This window comes from Setaria italica, chromosome I (assembly GCF_000263155.2).
Source record: "Setaria italica strain Yugu1 chromosome I, Setaria_italica_v2.0, whole genome shotgun sequence".
Taxonomy (NCBI): domain Eukaryota; kingdom Viridiplantae; phylum Streptophyta; class Magnoliopsida; order Poales; family Poaceae; genus Setaria; species Setaria italica.
This window is the reverse complement of record NC_028450.1, coordinates 26,092,487-26,115,319: the sequence shown is the minus strand read 5'-3', so window position 1 is coordinate 26,115,319 and position 22,833 is coordinate 26,092,487. Positions and strand designations below refer to the sequence as shown.

Sequence of the window (22,833 nt, the reverse complement as noted above, 5' to 3'; positions counted from 1 at the left end):
GTTCCTGTCTTTGGAGTGAACTGTGAGTCTTCAAGGGTAGTACTGCTAAAACAGCTTAAGTGCTGAGTTTCTGTATTTGTGGTGTTAGTTTGGCTGCAGGCATCCACTCGTGGATGATCGAGGCCGGATTCTTTCCTTTATCTAAAAAAAATCTCTTTCAGGCGGTTGGTCCTAGAACTCGCAAAAAAAACAAGATGGAAAATGGATCAGGGACATTATAGGAGCATTGACTGTTCAGGTTCTCCTTAATACATAAGCATTTGGACCAAATTACAGCAGTGGTTGGTCCTAGAACTCGCAAAAAAGACAGTAAATGAAGGATTGCAAGATGGAAAATAGATCAGGGACATTACAGGAGCATTGACTGTTCAGGTTCTCCTTAATACATAAGCATTTGGACCAAATTACAGCAGATCACGTTACAGGAGGATACCTCTGACAAGGTCTTCTGAGCATTGACTGTTTAGGTTCTCCTTAAATATATAAGCATTTGAACCAAATTACACAAATCACGTTACACGAGGATACCCCTAACAAGATCTTGTGGAAATGGATTCAAGACAGGAACTTCTCAACGGCGTCAGCATACAATGAATTCTTTGTTGGACAGTATGAAATACCTGGGGCAAAGGCTTTGTGTAAGACTCGAGCACCGCCTAAATGCAAATTCTTCATATGGCTTGCTATTCATGGACGCTGCTGGACAGCCTCTAGACGCAAGAAATATAATCTTCAAAATGATGACACTTGCATTCTCTGTGCCCAGGAGTTTGAAACCATAAACCATTTGCTGGTTCGGTGTGTCTATGCAAGGGACTTGTGGCATCTTATTCTATCAGAACTGAGTTGGCAGCACTTGGCACCCTCTGATTCTGAGTCCTCCTTTCTTGACTGGTGGCTAGCAGTGAGAAAACGGGTGGATAGATCGGCCAGGAAAACGTTAGACTCTCTCATTATCCTGGTGGGTTGGTCCATTTGGTTGGAAAGAAATGAAAGAACTTTCAATCATGTTCAGATGACAACGGGGATGCTGTTCCAGAAGATTATAGAAGAGGTGACGGCTTGGGTTTTGGCAGGATTTCATTGTCTGGCGCCATTTACAGCAGTCGTCCACCCCATTGTCGTACCTGGTAACTTGTTAGTAGGGTCGCAGCAAGGTGCAAATGTAATTTCTTCTTAATTCTCGTATGCGCTAGCAGGTCATCAATCCCAGATGACGCTGCAAGTTCTTGTAACCAAATTTTTCTTCTCCTCTTAATGAAATACGTGCTAAGGCACGGTCATGAAACTTGGGAGCAGCCAGGATTTAGTCAACCCAACTCAACAACTAGAATGTCCAAGCCTGTGATGCGGCTTGGAATAAGGCCTAGCTGGGCCTGAAACGATGCTTTGTTGGACTAGAAAGGGCAAGAATCCAGACTGCGCATCTTTGCATCTCTCTCAAAAACAAGTCTTGTACGTTCAGAGCAACTGATCAGACACGTTCAGTTAGTGTGTGTGCAGTGTGCGCAACAAAAAAAAAGGGTGTGTGTGCAAAATGCGGATCATCCGGAGGACTAAGAATTATATTCGCGGTCGTGGATCATGATGAGAGAGCTGTGTGTTTGGACGAATTATTTTAGAGTATTATGTAATTGTTGATTTGATAGGCTCCCGCACGATCAATTACTGAATACTCTAAAATCCCAATTAAATGAACAAAAGAGCCATCAAAATTTAGTTTGCTAATGTTGTTGTCACGATGTTAACTTAAGTTGCTATTTCTTCATAACATTAATTTGAAACTTTAATTGATGCATTAAGTAATAATAAGGTGTTATTATAGCTGGCCAGATAAATGGATATGCTCAAATGGCTTTTATACCAGGTAGATGCATCATCTTATTATTACTAATTGGAGGCTTGGAGCCTCCAGGTGAAGCCACCTAGGATCCTAAGTGGACACTCTAGAAAAAGAGAGAAATCCTAGAAATTCTCACAAAAAAGCAAAACATCTTACCATCAATCGATAAACTCAAATCATCGTATTCATTGCATCTATTATATTTTCTAAATAATTACCCACCTATACCGTTATAAAAATAGTTTAAAGTAACCTCCCTAAATTTACATCTAAATTACTCACCTCTCCCATTATATAAAATAAACTAAAATAACTCCTAATCTTCATAAAAACTTTCCACTTATAATATTATAAAAATAATTTAAAATAACCTCCTAAATTTGCAACTAAACTGCCCACCACTAATGCTTAAAAAATAACTTAAAGTAACTCCATCTATATTACCCACATATAGCATTATTAAAAATGACATAATGTAACACTAAATTTGAATCCAAACCACCTTAACTAAAAATATACACCAATATAACATGTGATTCTAAATCATCTATTTCTTACACTATTGGTATATGATATATTATTTAAGGTATATACGCATGATCTGTGTCACCATTTATAAAGATATAGAGGAAGCTTCGGTCAAAAAAGATATAAAGGAAGTGATGAGAATATGTGTTTCTATGTTCAAATTATAGCTCAAACTTAGAGTTCATTAAAAAAAATTTAAGCGCATACCTGCGATGTAAAGTGAAAAGTTAAAGATTATAAATGTGGATGAAAATATTATAGAGTAATTACTAACTAAATCTATTACAATCGGATGAAGATAATAAGTATATATCTATATTAGTATTGTATTTGAATATTAAACAAATGAGACAGCTCAAGGTAATAGTTTTGTAGCAATGTGGTCTATTTTTTTTCATTGGAGACTTTGCGTTAGTTCTTACAAGATACGCTAGAAAAAAAAAAGATAAATTCTAGAAATTCTCAAAAAATCAGAAACATCAAACATCAATCATGTAAACTCTAATAATCATAGCTATTGGTCTATTATATTTTCTAAAAAGTTACCCACCAGTATTGTTATAAAAATATTATAAAATAAACCCTAAACCAATATCTAAATTACCGAACTCTGCTATTATAAAAATAATATAAAGTAACCTATAATCATCATCTAATTTACTCATGAATATCATTCTAAAGCATAACTTAAAATGCTATTCTAAATTTGTATCTAAGTTACCCACCTATGTTGTTATAAAAATAACTTAAAGTAAACATCTAAATCTTCATTTAATTCTCATGTGTGCATCATACAAGAAATGTACAAAAGTAAACTAATATATGATTCTAAATTACCTATTTATATGATTATTAATATAGAAATACTAAGTTAAGGTATATACACATGATAAGTGTCACCATGTAGACCATTTATACATGTATGTGAGGAAATGATGAAAAATATTGATTTTTACTAAACACAATATATGGGGGTGAGATAAAAAATGAAAAAAATATAAATGTGGATGAAAAAGTGTATAGAGTAATTACCAATTAAATTCGATCATAACTGGACAAAGATAATGATCGAAGTATTGAAAAAATGAGATAGTAGTAGGTAAACAATTTTGATTATTAGTTAGGAGTTTAATTTCTAAATAACATTCAAATACAATAACACTTAAAAACATTAGCCGTGCGGGAGCACGAGTTGATGGACTAGTGCAAATAATTTGGGTTTACTTGTAACTCTACAAAAAATGCATAGGATTAATGAGCTCTTGACCACTTCATAAACTTTATCCATAGATTTTTTTAAAAAAATTATCGATAATACCGAAAATCTCGCAATATGTATGCCTTGTTTTCAGTTTATACTTTGTAAATGTGGCATGATATATTTTCTTCACCTGCTAGATGTTACATGATTAGCTTTTGGCAAATATTTTGAAACTTAACTAATCGATCCGGTGATTCTGTTTCTTTAACACAATGGGGTATTCCTGACTTTGAAGAAAATAAAGATTGGCAAGAAACTGGGCACACTAGCATTTATTTTTTAACGTCTGAATTTTTAATTTGCTAAAAAACTACATACCATGTCACTTATCTTTTTTATTGCTGGGAATAAGAAAATGGTGCGATAACATGTACAAAACAGTAATCAAATAGATCTAGCTCACATGCAAAGCACTCTTGAGTATGGGAAAGAAAGGAGCTCTTTTACTACCAAGTGGTAGTATAGAGTATAGGTTCTTTTTTAGTATGGGTAAAATTGTAATTAGCACGTATATATTATTTGGAGATTTTTTTTTCCGCGAGCCCTTCTCCCCACGCGCCGCCAGTCCCCCACGTCCGCGCCTGGGCGCACCGCCGCACCCCGCGCCCCCCGAAACCCTCGGCGGCCGGTGCTGACACTGACGACTTCCTGCCGGCTCAGGCTGCGCGTGGCGACGACGTGCTGTTTGAGCTTCACTCCCACTCAAACCATAGCGACGGCTTCCTCTCCCCCACCGCGTTCGTCGAGCGCGCCTACCGCAATGGGGTAAGTGAATGAATCCTGAATGGCCTCTAGTCCGTTTGCCCGCTAGGTGTGTGAGGAAATGCTTGTGACGTTTGTTGGGCGGCGTTGTACTGTGCTTTGTGGAATTCGACTTCGATGGCCTCATCGTCTTTAGCTGTGATGCTTATCCGAGCATTGCGTTTGTTGTACCTGCCAGTGTGCCGTGTGCGTAGCTGTTCCCCGTCTTATAGGACTGTTCCCCGTCTTAGTATCTGGATGAAAGTGCTGCACTGGTGACTACATTATCTAACAGGGAAGCAGTTTCCTTGGATGTTTCAACTCCCCTCTGATGATCGGTTTGTTTAAATTTGAATGAATTAGCTGTCATCTTCTGGCACGCATTGGTTAGTTCAGACGGTGTATTGCTTAGCTAATTGCTTCTGAAAAAAATGATTGAGATGCACTAGTGCCTGTTTCCCCTCGAAATGTTTTATGGATTATATACCATAACCTACCTCCTAAAGTTTCGGTATGGTTGTGTGCTGTTTAAAAGTTATATATTGATGGGCACATATTGCAAATCTTGGAGTGACTAAACTATATATGTTTGTGGCGTAGGTGAAAGTTCTTGCCCTAACAGATCACGACACTATGGCTGGCATACCAGAAGCTGTTTCAGCAGCTTCCAAGTTCGGCATTAGAATAATTCCTGGAGTTGAAATCAATGCGCTGTATAATCCAAGGTAAGTGCCCTTTAGCTTTTAGAGAAGAGAGCTTTTTCTATTGTGTTTTGAATAAAAATCATCAATTGCATGCAGCTTAATGAATCAAGCATCCTATCGTTGCGGACTCTCATAAATAGATCTGCAATATTGTTTTAATGCTCCATTGCCTGTCTAATAAAATGATACTGTAAACAACATTTAAGCAGTTGTATTATGACTAGGGATATTTCATATGATGATTCATTATATTATGAATTTCATTTTCTATAAGGGAAGTTGCCGGTGCTGGTGAGCCTGTTCATTTCCTTGCATACTATGGTACATGCGGTCCATCAAGATATGATGAGTTGTAAAGCATGCTATTGAACATCAGAGATGGGAGATACTTAAATTTGCAGAGGAGCCATCTTCTGCAAATCTAGGAAACATAATTAAGTTTGGACGACTTACCAATGCTGATGCTTTTTCTCCAATAAACACTGGTATTGATGTTGTTGATTTCTGCTTATCTTCATGGTCAAGCAATGATGACATGGAAGATGTTGAACTGGAGGAGGTAAGACTGAAGCTGGCCCATTATGCAGCAGAAAGATGACATCAACTACAAAGCCATCTTGAGCAATGTCCCCCCCCCCTGCAACTCAATATCTGTGTTTCGCCTTTTCCTTTCCAGCCGATTAGAACTAATATGTTTCTTTACTAGTTGATGACCTTGTTGAAAGTAGGTATGCTGAATCTGGTGGTCTTTGACATTTTAATCAAGAATGTATATTTCATCATAGGGTATCCTGAGTCTGGTCTTCCTGTATGCTTTCTGATGGTATTGTCGCGGTGCTGTACTGCTGGGTACATTGTCGTGCTTCTGTAATATAATGGTTAGGCGCAGCGGTGTATGCATCTGCGTTTTATTGGGCAATGTTTCTTGTTTGGCTTGCACACAAAAAAATTTAATTGATAAAGCAATTCTCAAATCAGTGTTTGGCCTGTGATGTGATAGTTATCTATGTGCAGGTTGTCTCACTATCTGACCTGGCATGGCATGATTGGTGAAAACTGAAAAAAAAAACCCTGCTTGATGTTTCATACACCTCAATCTCTCTTGACATACCCCAATTTCGAGGATAGAAACTGCCCATGAGCTGCTTGGAATTTGAAAGACAGAGACTAGACAACCAAACAAAAGCAATTTTTAGCTTCATTTCCTATTACTGTGATAATACATCGGAAATTAATTCCAATTTCTTGATGAGAATGTTGCTGTTCTCCAAGTGACCCCAGTTCTCTGTTACGGTACCCTCTTTAGAAGATTCACAAGTGCCGGATGCATACACGTCTTGCGATCACAGCCAGTGCTTCGAGTAAGAGAAGCACCCAGCTATTTGTCAGCAAGCCACTTCACTCGCATATCAGAAGCCTTTGAGCTGGCCACTCAGCCCGGCTAACGCTATCCATTTCTCCAACGATGTGGCTGACGACACAAACGCCGACTTGGAGGATCAAGCATCAAGCTTGTTCACTGCAACGAGAGGGACACACGCATGGAACATTTCAGATTCATGCCGGCAGAAAAAGCATGGATCACTGGAAGATGAATGTTCAAGTATGTTTCAGAAATAGAAAGTTCAGATAAAGATCTAGTCCTACAGATCATAAGACTGCACGTATACCTGATGTGAACAATGAGGCCAAGGAGGCGTTGAAGACTATCAACCGTGCTCCTCTCCTCTGGGCTCGAGCTGAACTGTTGCACAGAGAACTAAACAGGTCAAGAAAATGTACAAGTTGACAAGGGAATGAAACAACTGTCTGCAGTGAAAGGGAAGCAATTCAGGATGGATGAGGAAAGACTAACCTTGGAGAAAGCTGCATTGATGTTCTGCACCCACTGGGCATCTGTGCTTGGACCCAGGACGCTGCTCGCGGCTGGGAGATCGTCCTTGTCAATGGCCTGCCCAACTTTGCTCAACTTGTAAATGAGGTCCTGCAAGTACCCTGTGGTTTGTAGTCAAACTACAGCATTACTGCTATTGCAAATATTCGGAGATTTTATCTCTCTTTTTCAGGGAAATTTAAAAATAAAACTGCATGAGAAGAAGTGCAGGTAAATTCACGGAAAATGTAAATTCACTGACTGACTGACCAGTCTCGGTGCCTGAGGTGCTGATGATCCCTTGCTTCTCCAGGCGCTTCTTCCTGTCCTCCTTGACGCGCTCCAGCAGCTCGATGTCGTCGTCCTCGTCGAGCACAAGGGCCCGCGCGGGGCGGTAGGCGGCGAACGGGGAGAATGACGCCGCCAGGGCGGCGAGCACGCATGACGCCAAGCCGCTCCGTCGGCCGACGGCGGCGGCGGCCTCATGCCGGTCCTGGCCTCCCGTTGCTGCTGACGCCTCTGAACTTGGCCTAGCATGCTGCCGCTGGGGGATGCTGCTCGCCGCCGCCGCCGCCGCCCGTTGCAACCCTAGCGACTGATTGTAAATGAGGAACGTAGCGACCGATTGGAAATGAGAAGATGAATAAAAGGAAATGAGATGATAATTAAGAAAGATTTGATATATTGTAACAATGCCAATTTTCATCTTTCCAATCATACCCATATACTACCCATACTACTCATGCATACTACCTATACAACAACTTAATGTTTTAGTAGTATACAATTAATCTCAACCGTCCAATCGTTACATACGAGTCCTTTTCGAACAGTAGTATAGGTAGTATTGTGCACCGTAAAAGAGCTCCCGCATGTTGCACATCGCACGTGCCCGGCGGTGCAAAGCGTGCTGCCGTGAGGAAGAGGAAGGCGAGATATTTTAGCATGCCTGATGGATTTAGCAAAGCCATATATGCCTCGCTCGTCTGTCTCCCACCAAGCTAACTTCTACTTGCAGAAGCTTCAACTTATTCCGTTTGCTTTTCAGAGAGACAGATAGGAAATCAATTTCCTCTCAGAATTTTTTTCGCGTGAATATATTGAGCGCCCATTTTTTTTAAATAAAAAGATTAGTGTGCGCGTTTTAAAGAGAGTAAATGTGTTTTTTATGCCACGGCCCAGCCCACAATCCTGGCCCGGCTCATACAGGATATGTTGTTGCTTTCCCGCAGTCCGCTCCTTTCACGGACCGCTCGGTCCGTCGCGGCCCCACCCCTCTCTCAAAAGGAAAGGAAACGGACGCGACCAAACCAAACCGGCCAAACCCCTTGGGCCGCTAAAACCCTAGCTCTCTCCCGCCGCCGGCGAGAGTCCGCGGCCATGGAGCACCTCCGGTGGCGCCCCACGGTGAACGAGCGCGCATTCATCGAGCGCTCGCTCGAGTCCGACCTCCGCGTCGACGGCCGCCACTCCTTCGACTTCCGCACACTCAAGATTACCTTCGGCAGGTACATCCACCTCCACGCCTCACCCCCACCTTCTTACCTAGTCCCATCTCAGTTACGTCCCACTCCTCCGGGTCGAGATTGCTCCTCGGCCGTCAATGGCCGCGCGCAATTTGGTCTCGCCGCCGCGGCGGCTTGGCCTCGCTTTGCTCCGGCGCGTGGCGATTTTGGGCGTTGACTAGGCGAGTGGGTTTGCTTCCATATTGATATAATGATATAATGATATTGCTATTGGGAACTCCAGGGAGGACGGTTCGTCGGAGGTGCAGCTAGGGGAGACACACGTGCTCGGCTACGTGACCGCGCAGCTGGTGCAGCCCTACAGGGACAGGCCGAACGAGGGGACGCTGGCCATATTCACAGAGTTCTCGCCCATGGCCGACCCCGTCTTCGAGCCTGGGCGTCCTGGAGAATCAGCAATTGAGCTTGGCCGAGTCATCGACCGTGGCCTCAGGTCCCCAGATTCTTGTTTCTCTTTTATTTCATCAAAGGATTTTGAGCGCGGAGTCTAATGAGGATTTCTTTCTGTGCTTATGTCTTTTCCAGGGAGAGCCGGGCCGTGGACATGGAGTCCCTGTGTGTTGTTGCTGGGAAGCATGTTTGGTCTGTGCGTGTCGACCTTCACATCTTGGATAATGGAGGGTGCGGGTTATTGGGTTATGCATTGTCTGATGATATAATTAATTTGTCAACACTTTCAAGTTACAGTTCTAAGCTTGTCCATTGCCATGCTTTCCCTCAGGAATCTCATTGATGCAGCTAACATTGCTGCGTTGGCAGCCTTGTCTACTTTCCGGAGGCCTGAATGCACAATTGGTGGGGACGATGGTCAGCAAGTTATAGTACATGATCCTGAGGTAGACACCCACTTGCAATGTGTTCTGCTTTATATCATCTTGCTAATATATCATTCAAAGTTCAAGCACCCTTGTAAAGCATTAGATTCACTACTTTACTAGGTTGTTATGAACAATTTGTATGATTCCCATAAATTTCAGTACACACAACTTCAATATAGACCCATTGCTAGTTGTCACATTCTGACCTGCTTTGTTGACACCACTGACCTATCTTGTGTTCTGTTTCTTATGTATTTTACAGGCCAGGGATCCAATCCCTCTTACAATACATCATATGCCCATTGCTGTAACCTTTGCATATTTTGGTGAAGGTAACATCGTGGTACGTCCCTATGTTTCAGGAGATTAAACTGATTTTGAGTTTTTGACTAATGGCCATCATGTTCTATCATTGTCATCCTCAATTGTGTAACTTAATCTTTTTGTGTAGGTTGTTGACCCCACATACAAGGAAGAAGCAGTAATGGGAGGGAGGATGACTGCTACAATTAACTCAAATGGTGATATTTGTTCCATCCAAAAAGCTGGTGGGGAGGGCGTCATGTCAAGTGTTGTTATGCAGTGTTTAAGAATTGCTTCGGTTAAGGCTGCTGATATAACAAGCAAAATAAAGAAAGCAGTAAGTGAGGGGCCTCAAATTGATGACTAGCCAATGTGTCCATGCTTCGATAGGGATCCCAAATGAACAAGTTAAAAACCAAATCACGCAAATGATGTTAATTGCGTTATAGTGAAATTCTATGGCATTTTACTTTTGCATTACAAAATTCCTTCTTTACCTACATAAAGATTATGTTGCATATTTACTTAGTTGAAAAATGTTCACTTACACTACATCAGCATCTGCAGCAGACTACATTCCCCGTTTTACTCAATAGAAATATTTTCCCTTATACTAGCAATCTCTCCACTAGATACACATGCAAATTTAGCCCGTTTTACTCACCAGAAATATTTTCCCTTATAGTAGCAACCTCTCCTTACACATGCAAATTTAGCCAAGTCAAGCAATTACTGTGAACGTTGATGCTCCAGAAGCGAGAACTGAACCTACGGCATCTCTAGCATTTGTTCTATGGAGGGGTGCTAGTAGCAGAAAATGAGAAATAAAGTAGCAAGCACAATGCATTGCAGAAAAAATTCAGGTGGTGCCACAATTTGAGCACCAGTTCGGAGGAATAAAAAGAACACACTGTTCACTTGTCAGGGATGACACACTGGACGTGCACCATCTGAGTGACCACTGACCATGTCTCCAGATTGGGTTCATTACAATGGCTGCCGGCCGCCAGGAGTTGAATAGAATCCAATGTACTCATGTTTCCATAGCAATGAATATCATATGCAATTATAGCCTTCTATTGATTCTGTGGGCTTGAAAACAAACATGTGAGCTGATCGATCCTTAAGTAGAGATACACTAGATTGAAAAGCCACCTCATCGGAGCTAAATTAATATAAACATGTCATTCAAATTGTTTTTTTACCTCTCTTTCGAACATGAGTGAAGGCGTGAAGAAAATGAGACAGAATGCAGGGAGGACTGAAGAGAGGTTGTATCTACGGTTAGTGGCAGTGGCAAGTACCTTCCCACTGAGGATGTAGGGACACTGGCCTCAAGCGCTGGGTGGGAACCTGATAAGTTGTGTGAGAGGAGGGTGGACACAAATGGGTGGGAGGCTGTGCTGGGTGAGGTAGTACTGGTGGGCCCACATGACACAGCTGATTATTTTGTGAGAGGGAAGAGGGGGTTTGAGGTGGTAGAATTGAGGACCACCGCCACTAAATGTGTTTTTTAAAAGTACAAATATTGCAGTTTACATGTCTTTGAACGTTTTATGGAATGCAAAACTATACAGATTATGATTCTCATTCAACAGTTGGCTTTGCATTTCATCAAGCATCAAACGGTTGTATTCTTTGGTTTCAGGTAGACTCATACACCACTGAGAAAGCTTTAAAGAAAGTAAAGCGTTTGCCAACCTCGTTGCCTCAGAAAATTAATGTTACTGATGTAACTATGGAGGATAAAGGTGATGGTGAATTGGAAACGCAAACTGTGAAGACACCCAGTGATGTTCAGGAGATAAGCAAAGGTGATGAGGACCATCGAAATATAAAAGGGAATTTACCCTTGACTGGGGACAGAATTGCTAAACACAAACAAACATCAACATTCATTGGTGGTCCATCAAATTGGTAGCGATTAGTCTGATGTTTTGTTTACCAAGTTGTAGATATTTAGCATTAAATATTTGCTTGACACAAGTTTTTGCCAACTGGTCCTGATTTTTGCCATGTAGGGACCCATATTCTAAAGGAGTTTCATTAAGCTCCCTCAGAATTTCTCAGTTGCCGGGTACTGCTAATTTTGTTTACATACCATGAGTTCTCTTTTTGCTTCTAACTGCCAATACAAACTCTCTGTGATGTGCTTGCAAACATTCTTTGGTTGGCATTTTTAGTGCCCATTGATGATGAAAATACCATCTTTATGGCTTGTTCCCCCTGTTATTCTGGTCATGTTTTTACTGCCTCTTAGGCTGTGGCATTTGCTTGGTCGCCCTTTTCCATGTTTAGGGGCGCGTATGTAATCTAGTTCCAGTGGGGTGTGTTCTGTACTCAGGTTGGACACATTTGTTTTCTCCTCCTTAATGAAATGACACGCAGTTCTCCTGCGTCGTTCGAGAAAAAAATTCTGGTCATGTTTTGGTACTTCATTTAGGGCTGATATACATTCTACTCCATCCCAAATTACTATTCATTTTGGCTTTTCTAGATTCATAGCTTTTGCTATGCACCTAGATATATGCTATGTTTAGATATATAGCAAAAGTCATGTACCTAGAAAAGCCAAAACGAATAGTAATTTGGGATGGAGGGAGTGCTTTCAGTCCTTTAAATTCTGATATGTATAAATCTGCCTCAGCCAGTCCAGAGACATCCTTCAGTTTACGGTCATTTTGATTTGACATACTTAATCTGCTTGAGCCTTCCTTGAGGAATCTTTTTTATGTCTTAATTTTGCCAAGACTGATTCTCCTCATGAGTTCAGATACAGTTTCTTATGATCGTTTAACGCTCCACATGCAGATCCGGCAACTATGGGTAAGGCCAGCAGCCATGAGGATGCCCAACCAATGTTAACTGAATCATCCAATGCTGAGGTGAAAAGCACATCAAGCTCTGGGGCTGCTGGAGAGTCAGAAGAGACCCAGGAAACTGGATCTCCAAAGAGCCTAAAAGATGCTATCAAACCAAAACACAAAAGAAAGAAGAAGAAAACTGACAGGAGTTAGATTAATCGCAAGCCTAAGGTGAGTGGTCAGTTGTGTAGTTCTGTATTTTGTGTGGGCATTCTTACTAATAAGTCCTGACTACACTTTGCCAATGTTAAATTACACGCTGCTCGTCGTGATTATTGCACATGCTACAGTTGTATGCTATGCCTATTGAGTACTCTAATGCTAAAAAATGTGATGGTATCGTTCTGCAGGTAAATCAAATGATAGCCTACAACTCCCATTCAAATTCTCCTGACTGATGGCTCTTCTTCGGAGCGGCATGCTTGAGGGGTTTATTCTGTGTTTTTAGACGTTACTGATGCAAGTGACCACAAGCAAATTTTGTACAAGCTGTAAAATTGTATTCTAGGAATGGTCAAGTTTTCAGTAAACTTTGCAATTAGCCTTGTGATGCATGATGTCCCTGCTTATCCTTATTCGATGTCATGCTCGAATGTTTGTACTGAGCAGCAATGCTGGAAGCCTGGAATGGAATTAATTTGTTAAGGGCTCATGCGCTCCACGCTACCGTTAATCCATCAACTTCTGTTGTCAACGGTCGTTAAAATGGACCTGAACAGTTTTGACACCTTGAAGAACAGTTGCTCATCGAGAAACGAGTAAACTTCGGCCGTAACCTCATCTAACCCTGGTCTGATGGAACATCAAACATGTATAATACAAGATGACTGCATTCTTGCGTTTCAAGGGTTGACCTGGGATCCGTCATAAGTACGGGAATTAAACTGAAATCTGCATTCTCGTTTCGAAAAAAAGAAAAGAAAGAAAATCAGTAGGGCAAAGGAACTGAAATCGCCATCAACTCTCCGTCTGTTCGCTTCAGCTTATAAGCCGACTGAAAAGCTGAAACGGCTGATTTGTTGTGAGAGGAAAACACTGTTTGGTGGCTGATAAGCCGACTGAATAAGCTGAAGCGAACAGGCCGTCTCCCATCCGATTGCCTTTTCAAAGAGACCCTTTCTTTGAATTTTTCTCTTTGTTTAAACTTATTGTTCTACTAGGCTGCTAGCATCAATTCTAAACTCCGTTTCGAAGTTAAATTTTGGTGGCGGACCATTGTCGCGTTACCTTTCGGCAAGGGCTGGGCCTACTGTTTCCGCTGGTTTGAATAATAGCATTCACGCATCATCTTTTCAATACAAATTATTGCAATGGATCATGCGTTTTCAACCGTAATAAAGAATCACCTTCCCCCTCATGGGAGACAGACTGGTGAACAGTCTTCTGGTCGATGCTTGCTATAAATGCTTTGCAAAATCGGACCTGTTAATGTTCATGTTACAGTTAGAATTTTCCAGAGCCTCGGGGCTCCCAGCCTTCTAGACTTGTTCGTTGTTCTTTCTATTGCTTCACATTTTTTCTAATTTTATTGTGAAATATTAGAGGAGACCAAAACAGCAACCTGCAGACGAGAGATGTGTTAACAGAAATGTAGAATGATTCAGGCTCTGTGTGAGAGGCCAGTAAGGCAGAACATGGGCTGACATGGTAGTATTTTGAATTTTAAGATGCTTTGGGTTATTTGTCAGCACATCAGAGCTGCTAGTGTTTGCTAAGGCATTCGCTATGTACTAGTTGAATTCCAATTCAAATCGGATGGAGTCATACTATCCCAATTCGTCACGGATGGTATGCAAAAGCACTTTTGGTCCATCTGAAGATTGTAAAGATTGTGTGAATGAATCCAACACCCTAATTTGTATTCTGCGCCTGATTTATTCAAATGTGCAACATTGATATTATTCGATTCTTTCACTGTAATGGGATATATGGCCTGTGTTCAAAGTATTATTCAAATGTGTACCATTCTTGGCTTGATCTAATACTCTCTCTGTTTCATGGTACTTGTCGGTTTAGTCTCACTACTGAAAAACTCGGCTTTAGTCCCTCGATTTAGTCTTACTACTGAAAAACTTGACTTTAGTCCCGGTTGGTAGTAAGCCTCAAATCTTTCTAAAAGCTATCCAGGATAAATTTTTCGAGATAAAAGGACGGTCACTAAAGACCCTTTTAGTCAACTGGGATTAAAAAATTCAAAAAAAATTAAAAAAAGCACCGGACGGCCTCCGCACACCTTGGCTCCCGCACCACCCACCGCCGCCGGCCTCCACCCGCTGACCGCCGCCCGCCGCCACACGCATCCACGCCGCCCGCTCGCATCCGCTGCCCGCACGCATCCGCCTCGGCCCGCTATCGCACGCCTCCGCCCACCGCCGCACGCATCCACGCCCGGCCGCTCACATCCGCCGCATGCATCCGCTCCGCCCGCTCTCACCCCGCTACCGCTCTTCACTGCCAGTGAGGGGCGAGCAGAGGGGGAAGGGGAGGGGTAGCAGGGGGAGGGGGCGGCCACCCGCGCCGGAGGGAGAGGATCAGGAGGTGGAAGGAGAGGAGGAGAAGGAGGAGGAAGAAGAAGAAAGGGAGAGGAGCAGAAGAAAGACTTAGCGCATGGAGAAGATAAGGAGGGGGAAGAACATTTTATCCCAGTTGGAGCCAATCCATTTTTGTCCCGGTTGGTAAGTCCAACCAGGAATAAATCTTTTGTCCCGGTTTGGAATTACCAACCGGCAACCGGGACAAAAGAGGAGTGTCGGTGGGATTTTTTGGAGCCGTTACAACATGGATTAAATGGGGGTTTTAGTCCCGGTTGGTATTTACAACTAGGACTAAAGCTCCCCCACGGTGTCCTTTCGGTACCTCATTTTTAACCCGGGACTAAAGCCACTTTAGTCACGGGTCTAATATTAATCGAGACAAAAGCGGTTGGATGGAAGGCCAGTAGTGTCTTATGCACAATATGCACTCAGTTAATCCTCTAAAGTGTGCGGTTATGATTTCGAAAGTTGAAACTCACTCTAAAGTGTGTATTTATTAACAGGGGTCGGACTGGAAATAATGGGTCAAAGTTGCCTTGAAGTTATAGAACAACAACTAAAATAATAGAAGAAACTAGAACAAGTACTGTGAAATGGAGGAAATATACATAACATGGGCATTTTTGCACTGCGCTAGCAACGTGTTAAGTTTAAGCTCCGAGTCAAAGTTCGCGCGCGGCAGGCCAATCATACCTTTGCTGGTTCCAGTGATTTTTCTGGTTAGCCTCATGCGGGAACGAAGGAATCACATTTGCGTGAAGACCAAAATCAATCAGCATGAATAACGAACGTTTTTTCTGATGTGTGTACCGATACAACTAGTATATGTCCTCACCTTTTCTAAATGTAAACTTTTGCTCCATGCTTCCTATATATGCTCTGCAAGTGTGGACCAAAGGCTCAGGATCATCCGACCATGCTACTGTCTTCCTTCTTCCGGTGGCAATCAGAGTAGTTCCCAGTCCAAGCCTTTTGTGCTTGCCTGCACTCTCTCTCTTTTTCTCAATTTTGAAATATTGGAGGAGACCAAAATAACAACTGCCCACATAGGGATGTCTTAGCGGAAAATGGAAGTAATTTATTCATGTTGCAAATAGACAGCTAAACTGAATATCTACCATCTTGAAAACAACCACTCTGTGTTGTCTTATATGTCAGTTTTGTCAATCAGAGAAGGCAAAATAGCTGAATTTGAACTTTGTCAGTTTTGTCACAATTAATCTTTTTCATCCCTCAAGTATTGCAAAAGTTTAGCATTCATCCTTCATGTTTCATTTAGTGTCAATCAACCCCTTAACTAATTAAATTGGTGCATTTATCATTCCACCTTAGTTTAACAATGGTTTAGTACCATTTAATGGTAGTTTATGCCCACATAATCATCAGACTAATCATTACTTAGCGTAATATGCTGAGTCGAAGATATAAAGTCCAAAAAAAATCAGTAAATCCTCTAAATTAACTACTCATAATAAATTGACGGAACCGATTCAGACCAAACTTTTGATTTAACATTAGATGTCCCTAAGCAGTGATGACTAAGATAATTGCATGACATGAACTGATGTAAACCATCGTTAAACTAAGCTAGGGATGATAAATACACTAGTTTAATTAGTTAAGGAGTTGATTTGCACCAAATGAAATATGAAGGATGAATGTTACACTTTTGAATACTTGAGGGATGAAAAATATACTTTTTTTTCCAAAAGATTATTACAACTTGAAAAGCACCTAGGCAACACGAAGTGTGAACCATTGTCCGGCCAGAGCTTCTCCAGGCGCCACCGTCCTCCAGCCATGCGCTAGAGCCGTGTGCTTCATTTCTGATCCGCGAGAACAGCTAGCGCATCCACATTTTTGATGAAACAGGAGGGGATGATTATCCCCTCCTGGATATATATATTAAAGAAAGCAAGAAAAGTACAGATACAGATCAGGAAACAAAGAAGGAGAGAAAGAAAATCAGTAAAATTACAATGAGTGCTCTAGCCATTCAAACATTGGTTGTTTCCAAGCCTCTTTTACTCGTAGAACAACTTGAGTAAAAACAATCCAAAACCTCCTCATTGCATCCTGGATGGAGGGAGTAATATTCCTGAAAATCCAATCATTTCTTGCCATCCAAATACACCAACTCATGAGCACAATGATTTCCATAAAAAAAGGGACTTGTAACTGAGCTTTGAAGCTTGTAAGAATTGTGTAAGGCTCCTCATCCAGGTTAGCAAAAAGACTGATATTGATCTAGCACTCTTGAGCAAAGGGACATTGCAGTAAAAGGTGGAACAAGGTTTCCTCACTATCCTGTGAACACAAGATACAAGAATAGGAGGGCAGAATCATGTGTTTTCTTCGAAGCACATTTCGGGTACTTAGCCGGTCATTAAGAAGGAGCCAGAAGAAGAACTTGTGTTTACTTTGACAGCGAGACTTCCAAAGCCATCCAAAAACCGGATGCACATGACGATGGCCAGACAGAACATGATATGCTTTTGATGATGAAAAGTGAGAATTGCCCCAAATATATGTCCAACAATCATGATCTTCATTAAATTGGATTCCATTCAGATCTGTTCCTAATTGAAGAAGCTGATCCAGAGCTTGAGATGATAGAGGCAAATTAAAAAGTTGGTGCAAGTTAGGCAGGTGATAAGCTTTCCTAACAGATATATCAGCTTTTGTAGTGAATGAGAATAAGTGTGGATACTCTTGTGCTGGGATCTTATTATTCCACAAATCATGCCAGAGGAGACAGGTCTGACCACTATGTACAGTTACAGATGCTAGACCTTTGAATTTGTCCAAGAGTTTCACAACATCCTTCCACCAAAGTGATCCTTTTCGGACTTGTCCTGGTAACCTGCCAGAAGCATAATATTTCTCCCAAATTAGGTGTACCCATGGTATATCTGATTTATTCAGGAACTTGTGAAGGTACTTAAGAAGAAGAGCTTCATTCTGGGTCCTAAGATTTAACACCCCAAGGCCACCCTCTTTCTTTGGGAGAGACAAACAAGGTCCCAGGCAGCCTTTGGAGGTTGCCTATTATTTACATCGGACTTTCTCCAGAGGCAACATTTTCTATATTTATCCACTTGTTTATATACTGTCTTGGGTAGCTGGAAAGTGCACATATGAAACATTGGCATGGCTGTAAAAATTGAGTTTGTCAGTTGCAGCCTCCCTGCGTCTGACAGAAATTTTGATGTGGATACCAATCTCCGTTCACATCTTGTGACCATAGGCAGGAATTCCTCAATTTTTGGCTTGGTAAGGCCAAGTGGAAGTCCTAAATAGGTAAATGGGAGAGAACCAATAGCACATCCAAAAGTCTGTGATAGGAATTGCAATCTTTCATCTGTGATATTAATGGGTACCATCATTGATTTACAGAAGTTGACCCTTAGTCCAGTGGACAGAGCAAAATTGTGAAGTAGCTGCTTCAAATGTAACAGTTGATTAGGACATCCCTCCATGATTATTAGGGTATCATCAGCATATTGCAAAATAGGGAAATCCGAAAATGTTGAGAGGTCCAAAATGTTGTGGAGCTTATGCTGATCCCTCTCCATCCAATGTCAATAGAACTTTATAGAGATCAGGGCGGCGGTCCCTGAATAGCCCCCAACCGTGCCTGGTCGACTTGATCTCGTCCAGGTCAAACTCGGCTACAAGGACATCCTCATCTTTGTCATTTGCAAGCTTAACAATTTCTCCGGTTGGACCTGCAAAGAACCATGTATCTTTTTATCATGATGATGATTTTATTGTTGTTATATTCCTCTATTCCCAATAAAAACAGACACAGAAGCTGGATTACCTGCAATGAGTGAGTTCCCAAAAAAGGTTATAGTACTCTTGCCATGCTGAGTCTGAGCAGTTTCTTTGCCTATCCGGTTAGAAGTAACAAGGGGAACCTGAATAATTCAAAGGTGAATCATGAGAAATAACGCGAAACTATTTTGCTAATAAGGATTCTTACAGAAAATAGAAGAAACACTTATGATTCGTAAACGAAGCTGAGAGCTATCCAAGTACCAAGTTAGCACCAGCATGGCCTTGCATGACACGCTTCCAGTGTTCACGGGAATCCTTTGTTACAACATCCAGGTCACTATTCTGGGGATCAGACCCGATTGCAGTGGGAAAGAGTAGTATTTCGGCGAAGCACCAAAGCCCTTGCACATTCTGGGAACCACTGATCCCAACAAATTCCTTCCAGGTCATGGGTTATGATACCAATTATTAGTAGCGAGGTATCTAAATGTCAAATGACTTCTTTGTAGTCCTATTGTGCCTAAGGGAAATATAAGCTAGTACTACCACAACACATAATTAACTTACCAACACCAATCGCTGCATACTTAGTTTTGAAAACCTGAATCAATTAACATCAATTACACAAGTTTTTGCTGATATATATGCATCTAACTGATGCGTAGCCTAGTTCAAAAATAGCAGGTTTACCTTAAAGCCAGTGTCACCAGGGTTAAAATAAAATTTCTCTTGGTAGCCTGACAAACAAAAATAACTTGTTTAGATGACACAATCCCAGTTATAGTGTATCAGACAAAAAAAAATGGCAGGCATACCTGGTGCATCTGGAATATGTGATTTACGGTATAGGCCAAGATCAGTGCCACCAGCATCGATAACAGCCACCGAATTGTAATGGGCATTGTTTGCTTCTTCCAAAAAACTGACTGGTATTACAACATGCAGCTCCTTAGCAAGTTTTTGCATCCTGTGGACCACGAGGGAAAATGTGCGTGTATTTTAAAGGATATAATGAATTGTTACTGGCTAAATTTCAACATGTTTCAAGCATGAAGAGGCAAATATACCTTATAATTGTTGGATTCCCTTTATACGGCTTAGCATGTCGAGATAAATCCATCCTTTGGCTTTGACACAAATATTTACCCTCAAACAATTCCTAGGACACGCATAGGGATTTAGATATAAAGAGTATCTCCATTCATACTCATTAGCTCTTCCAATGTGAAGGTTTGTTTTTTAAGAAAAACAGAACATTGCAGACTGAAGTTCAACGGTTCATCACTAAATATAAAGTTATTTATCATATAATTTACCTGGATGAGTACAATTTTTGCGCCTTTCTTGTGAGCTTCTCTAATCAACCTACAATATAAATGACCAACCCAGTAACCTTTATTGTTTAATGCAAACAGGGTGGTACTGTGATAGGACCAAAGGTTAACAGCTAGAAATGTACAGGATAACTTGCTCCTAGTCCTTTTCTGTCGAACAGCTCAAATCATGGAAATTGGATTTCCAATAGCTATAGTTGAAAAATACTTTTAAATATTGCAAGTTAAATGTTCATACGATTAAATCCATGGTGATGGTGTTGCAAGAAGGTAATTGGCATATGAACGAATCTGCTTTTTTCATTCACTTTTCAAGCTTATAGGTGTGCAAGTTCACCGTACCCAGGGTAACAGGTAACTAGAACCACAGGGTTAATGACAATGGAAACGACAGGGCACAGTAACAACAATTCAAAGGGAACTGCTATTGCGAAAATGACATAAACGAACTTAAGAAAAAGAGTTGTTCCTATTAGAGTGTCAAAACTGAGTCATCAACGTAGATGGCTTTTATTTGAAGGTGATGAGGAAAATGCGCTTCAATTCTTTCACGGTGGCTCCAAGTCAAAACAGTACAAGGTTTTGGAATAGATTTGTTCAAATATATAGAGAAATAGAAAATAGTTTGAGATCGGTAAGGGAGACAAGTATACGCTTGCTGGATATGCACTGCGGTGGTTTAGCGTACAAACCAATACTATAGAGTTTGAACGATAGCGTTTGGTCTTTGATTATTTTTAGAACCTGTCACATTGAATGTTTAGATACTAATTAGGAGTATTAAACGTAGACTATTTACAAAACCTTTTACACAAATAGAGGCTAAACGACGAGATGAATCTATTAAGCCTAATTAATCCATCATTAGCAAATGTTTACTGTAGCAACACATTGTCAAATCATGGACTAATTAGGCTTAATAGATTCATCTCGCTGTTTAGCCTCCACTTATGTAGTGGGTTTTGTAAATAGTCTACGTTTAATACTCCTAATTACCATCTAAACATTCAATGTGACGGGTGCTAAAAATAAGCAAAAGTAACCAAATAGCGCTAAGCAAATGGATGGCGCTTTCACTGTCATACATCATAGTTGTCCTGTACCGTAGTTAGTCAAAGCTTACCAGAATGAGAAAATGAAAACAGAGACTATATTTAGGGAGCATTTGATTTCACTTGCTTATTTTTAGCACCTGCCACATCGAATATTTAGATACTAATTATCGAATGTTTAGATACTAATTAAAAGTATTAAACGTAGACTATTTACAAAACTCATTACACAGATGGAGGTTAAACGGCGAGATGAATCTATTAAGCCTATTTAGTCCATGATTTGACAATGTGCTACTACAGTAAACATTTGCTAATGATGGATTAATTAGGCTTAATAGATTCGTCTCGCCGTTTAGCCTGCATCTGTGCAATTAGTTTTATAATTAACTTATATTTAGTCCTTCTAATTAACCTCCGAATATTCGATGTGACACGAGCTAAATTTTAGCTCGAGGAACAAACACGCCCTTAGTATCAGGATTTTGGATAGTTCTTAAAGTAGCAAGCAGGGCTATTGGTTAATACTATTGTTCTGCAACAACATCAGCAGTCATGGCACAGAGAGGCATGTATATTCTCACTGCATTATCCAGTCACAGAACATGTACAGAATCAGAATATCGAGGCAAACAAGTTCACAGCTATCGAAAGCAGGAGTAGTTCAGCACACAGATCGTCGCAAATCCTAGCAGAAACACCAAAAGGTATACTAGGAGGCTAGGAGCAGTGGAGCACATTAGTACTCACTCTACCGCATTTTCGTATAGGGTCCTCAAATCACGACTGAATCAAAGCAAGTGCACCGATATGCAGCTAAACCAGACAGGAGACAGCTAACGTTTTGGATCTTTGGGACGAGACACCAGAACAGGGATGGGTTGCGGATGCACCTTTCGGCGGTGGCGAAGTTGTCAGACTCGACGTCGGTGCAGGCGAACTGGACGGCGGCGACGGCCACCTTCCTCCCCTCGTCGCCGTCCCTAGCCATCTCCTCCCTCCCTTTTCTCTCTCTGTGTGAACCTGCTCTGCTGGTAGCTTGGACTGCTTCGGCTATGGTGAACGCTGCTGTTTCGACTGGAGTCTGGCGAGCGAGAGACGTATTGTCGATTTCGTATCTTTTTCGGTCCACGGTCCATCGGAAACGGGGTAGGTAGGCGTGTAATATGATTGGGTAGGGTTACGGTCATACGTATTGTCGATTTCATATTCTTTTCGGATTTGGGTAGCTTCTGGAAACATACATATATTTTTTGAAACATACGGCACACTCGCCCTATGAACACGCACACAATCCTACCTCTATAAACACATCCAAAAGACTAAGCTGTCAAATCCTCGAGATTGACGAAGTCATCACTACCGCCTCGCTGCCGACAGGCAAATACGAGCACCAGTGTCGAGTCGAGGACTCGAATCCTGATAGGCAGGTTCCACCACAAGAAACCTTACTAGCTAAGCTACGCTCAGTTCGCTAAAATATACATATATGCTATATAAATGAGTCTAAATTTCAACTACTAGTAGTTTATATTTAAAAACCATATTAACAATAGATGATATACTAGTTATAATCACGTAGCATGATACCAGGAAGGTGGATGGATCAGACTTATAATGTTTGACTTGGCACATATTCATCCATGACATGTGTCATTTGACTTGATATATT

General features: G+C 41.3%; 1 protein-coding gene and 2 pseudogenes across 3 annotated transcripts; 1 reads left to right on the top strand and 2 right to left on the bottom strand.

Moving 5' to 3' along the window:
* Positions 1 to 6,152: 6,152 nt before the first annotated feature.
* Positions 6,153 to 7,656, bottom strand: LOC101760874 (annotated as a pseudogene).
* A 596-nt stretch (positions 7,657 to 8,252) lies between these two features.
* Positions 8,253 to 13,127, top strand: LOC101783405 (exosome complex component RRP45A). 3 transcript variants are annotated; one of them, XM_004952595.3, is made up of 10 exons: positions 8,254 to 8,458; positions 8,700 to 8,909; positions 9,002 to 9,097; positions 9,198 to 9,312; positions 9,557 to 9,637; positions 9,746 to 9,934; positions 11,246 to 11,514; positions 11,619 to 11,674; positions 12,409 to 12,632; positions 12,812 to 13,127. In XM_004952595.3, exons 1-9 carry the CDS (start codon positions 8,331 to 8,333, stop codon positions 12,612 to 12,614), a joined length of 1,350 nt encoding a protein of 449 aa, XP_004952652.2. In that variant the 5' UTR covers positions 8,254 to 8,330; the 3' UTR covers positions 12,615 to 12,632; positions 12,812 to 13,127. The 3 variants fall into 3 exon arrangements, with proteins under 3 accessions (XP_022679436.1, XP_004952652.2, XP_004952651.1); XM_004952594.3 differs by lacking the exon at positions 11,619 to 11,674 and having other exon boundaries at positions 8,255 to 8,458; positions 11,246 to 11,411; XM_022823701.1 differs by lacking the exons at positions 11,619 to 11,674; positions 12,812 to 13,127 and having other exon boundaries at positions 8,253 to 8,458; positions 12,409 to 12,538.
* Positions 13,128 to 16,852: 3,725 nt separating this feature from the next.
* LOC101782998 lies at positions 16,853 to 22,277 on the bottom strand (annotated as a pseudogene).
* Between the last annotated feature and the right edge of the window lie 556 nt (positions 22,278 to 22,833).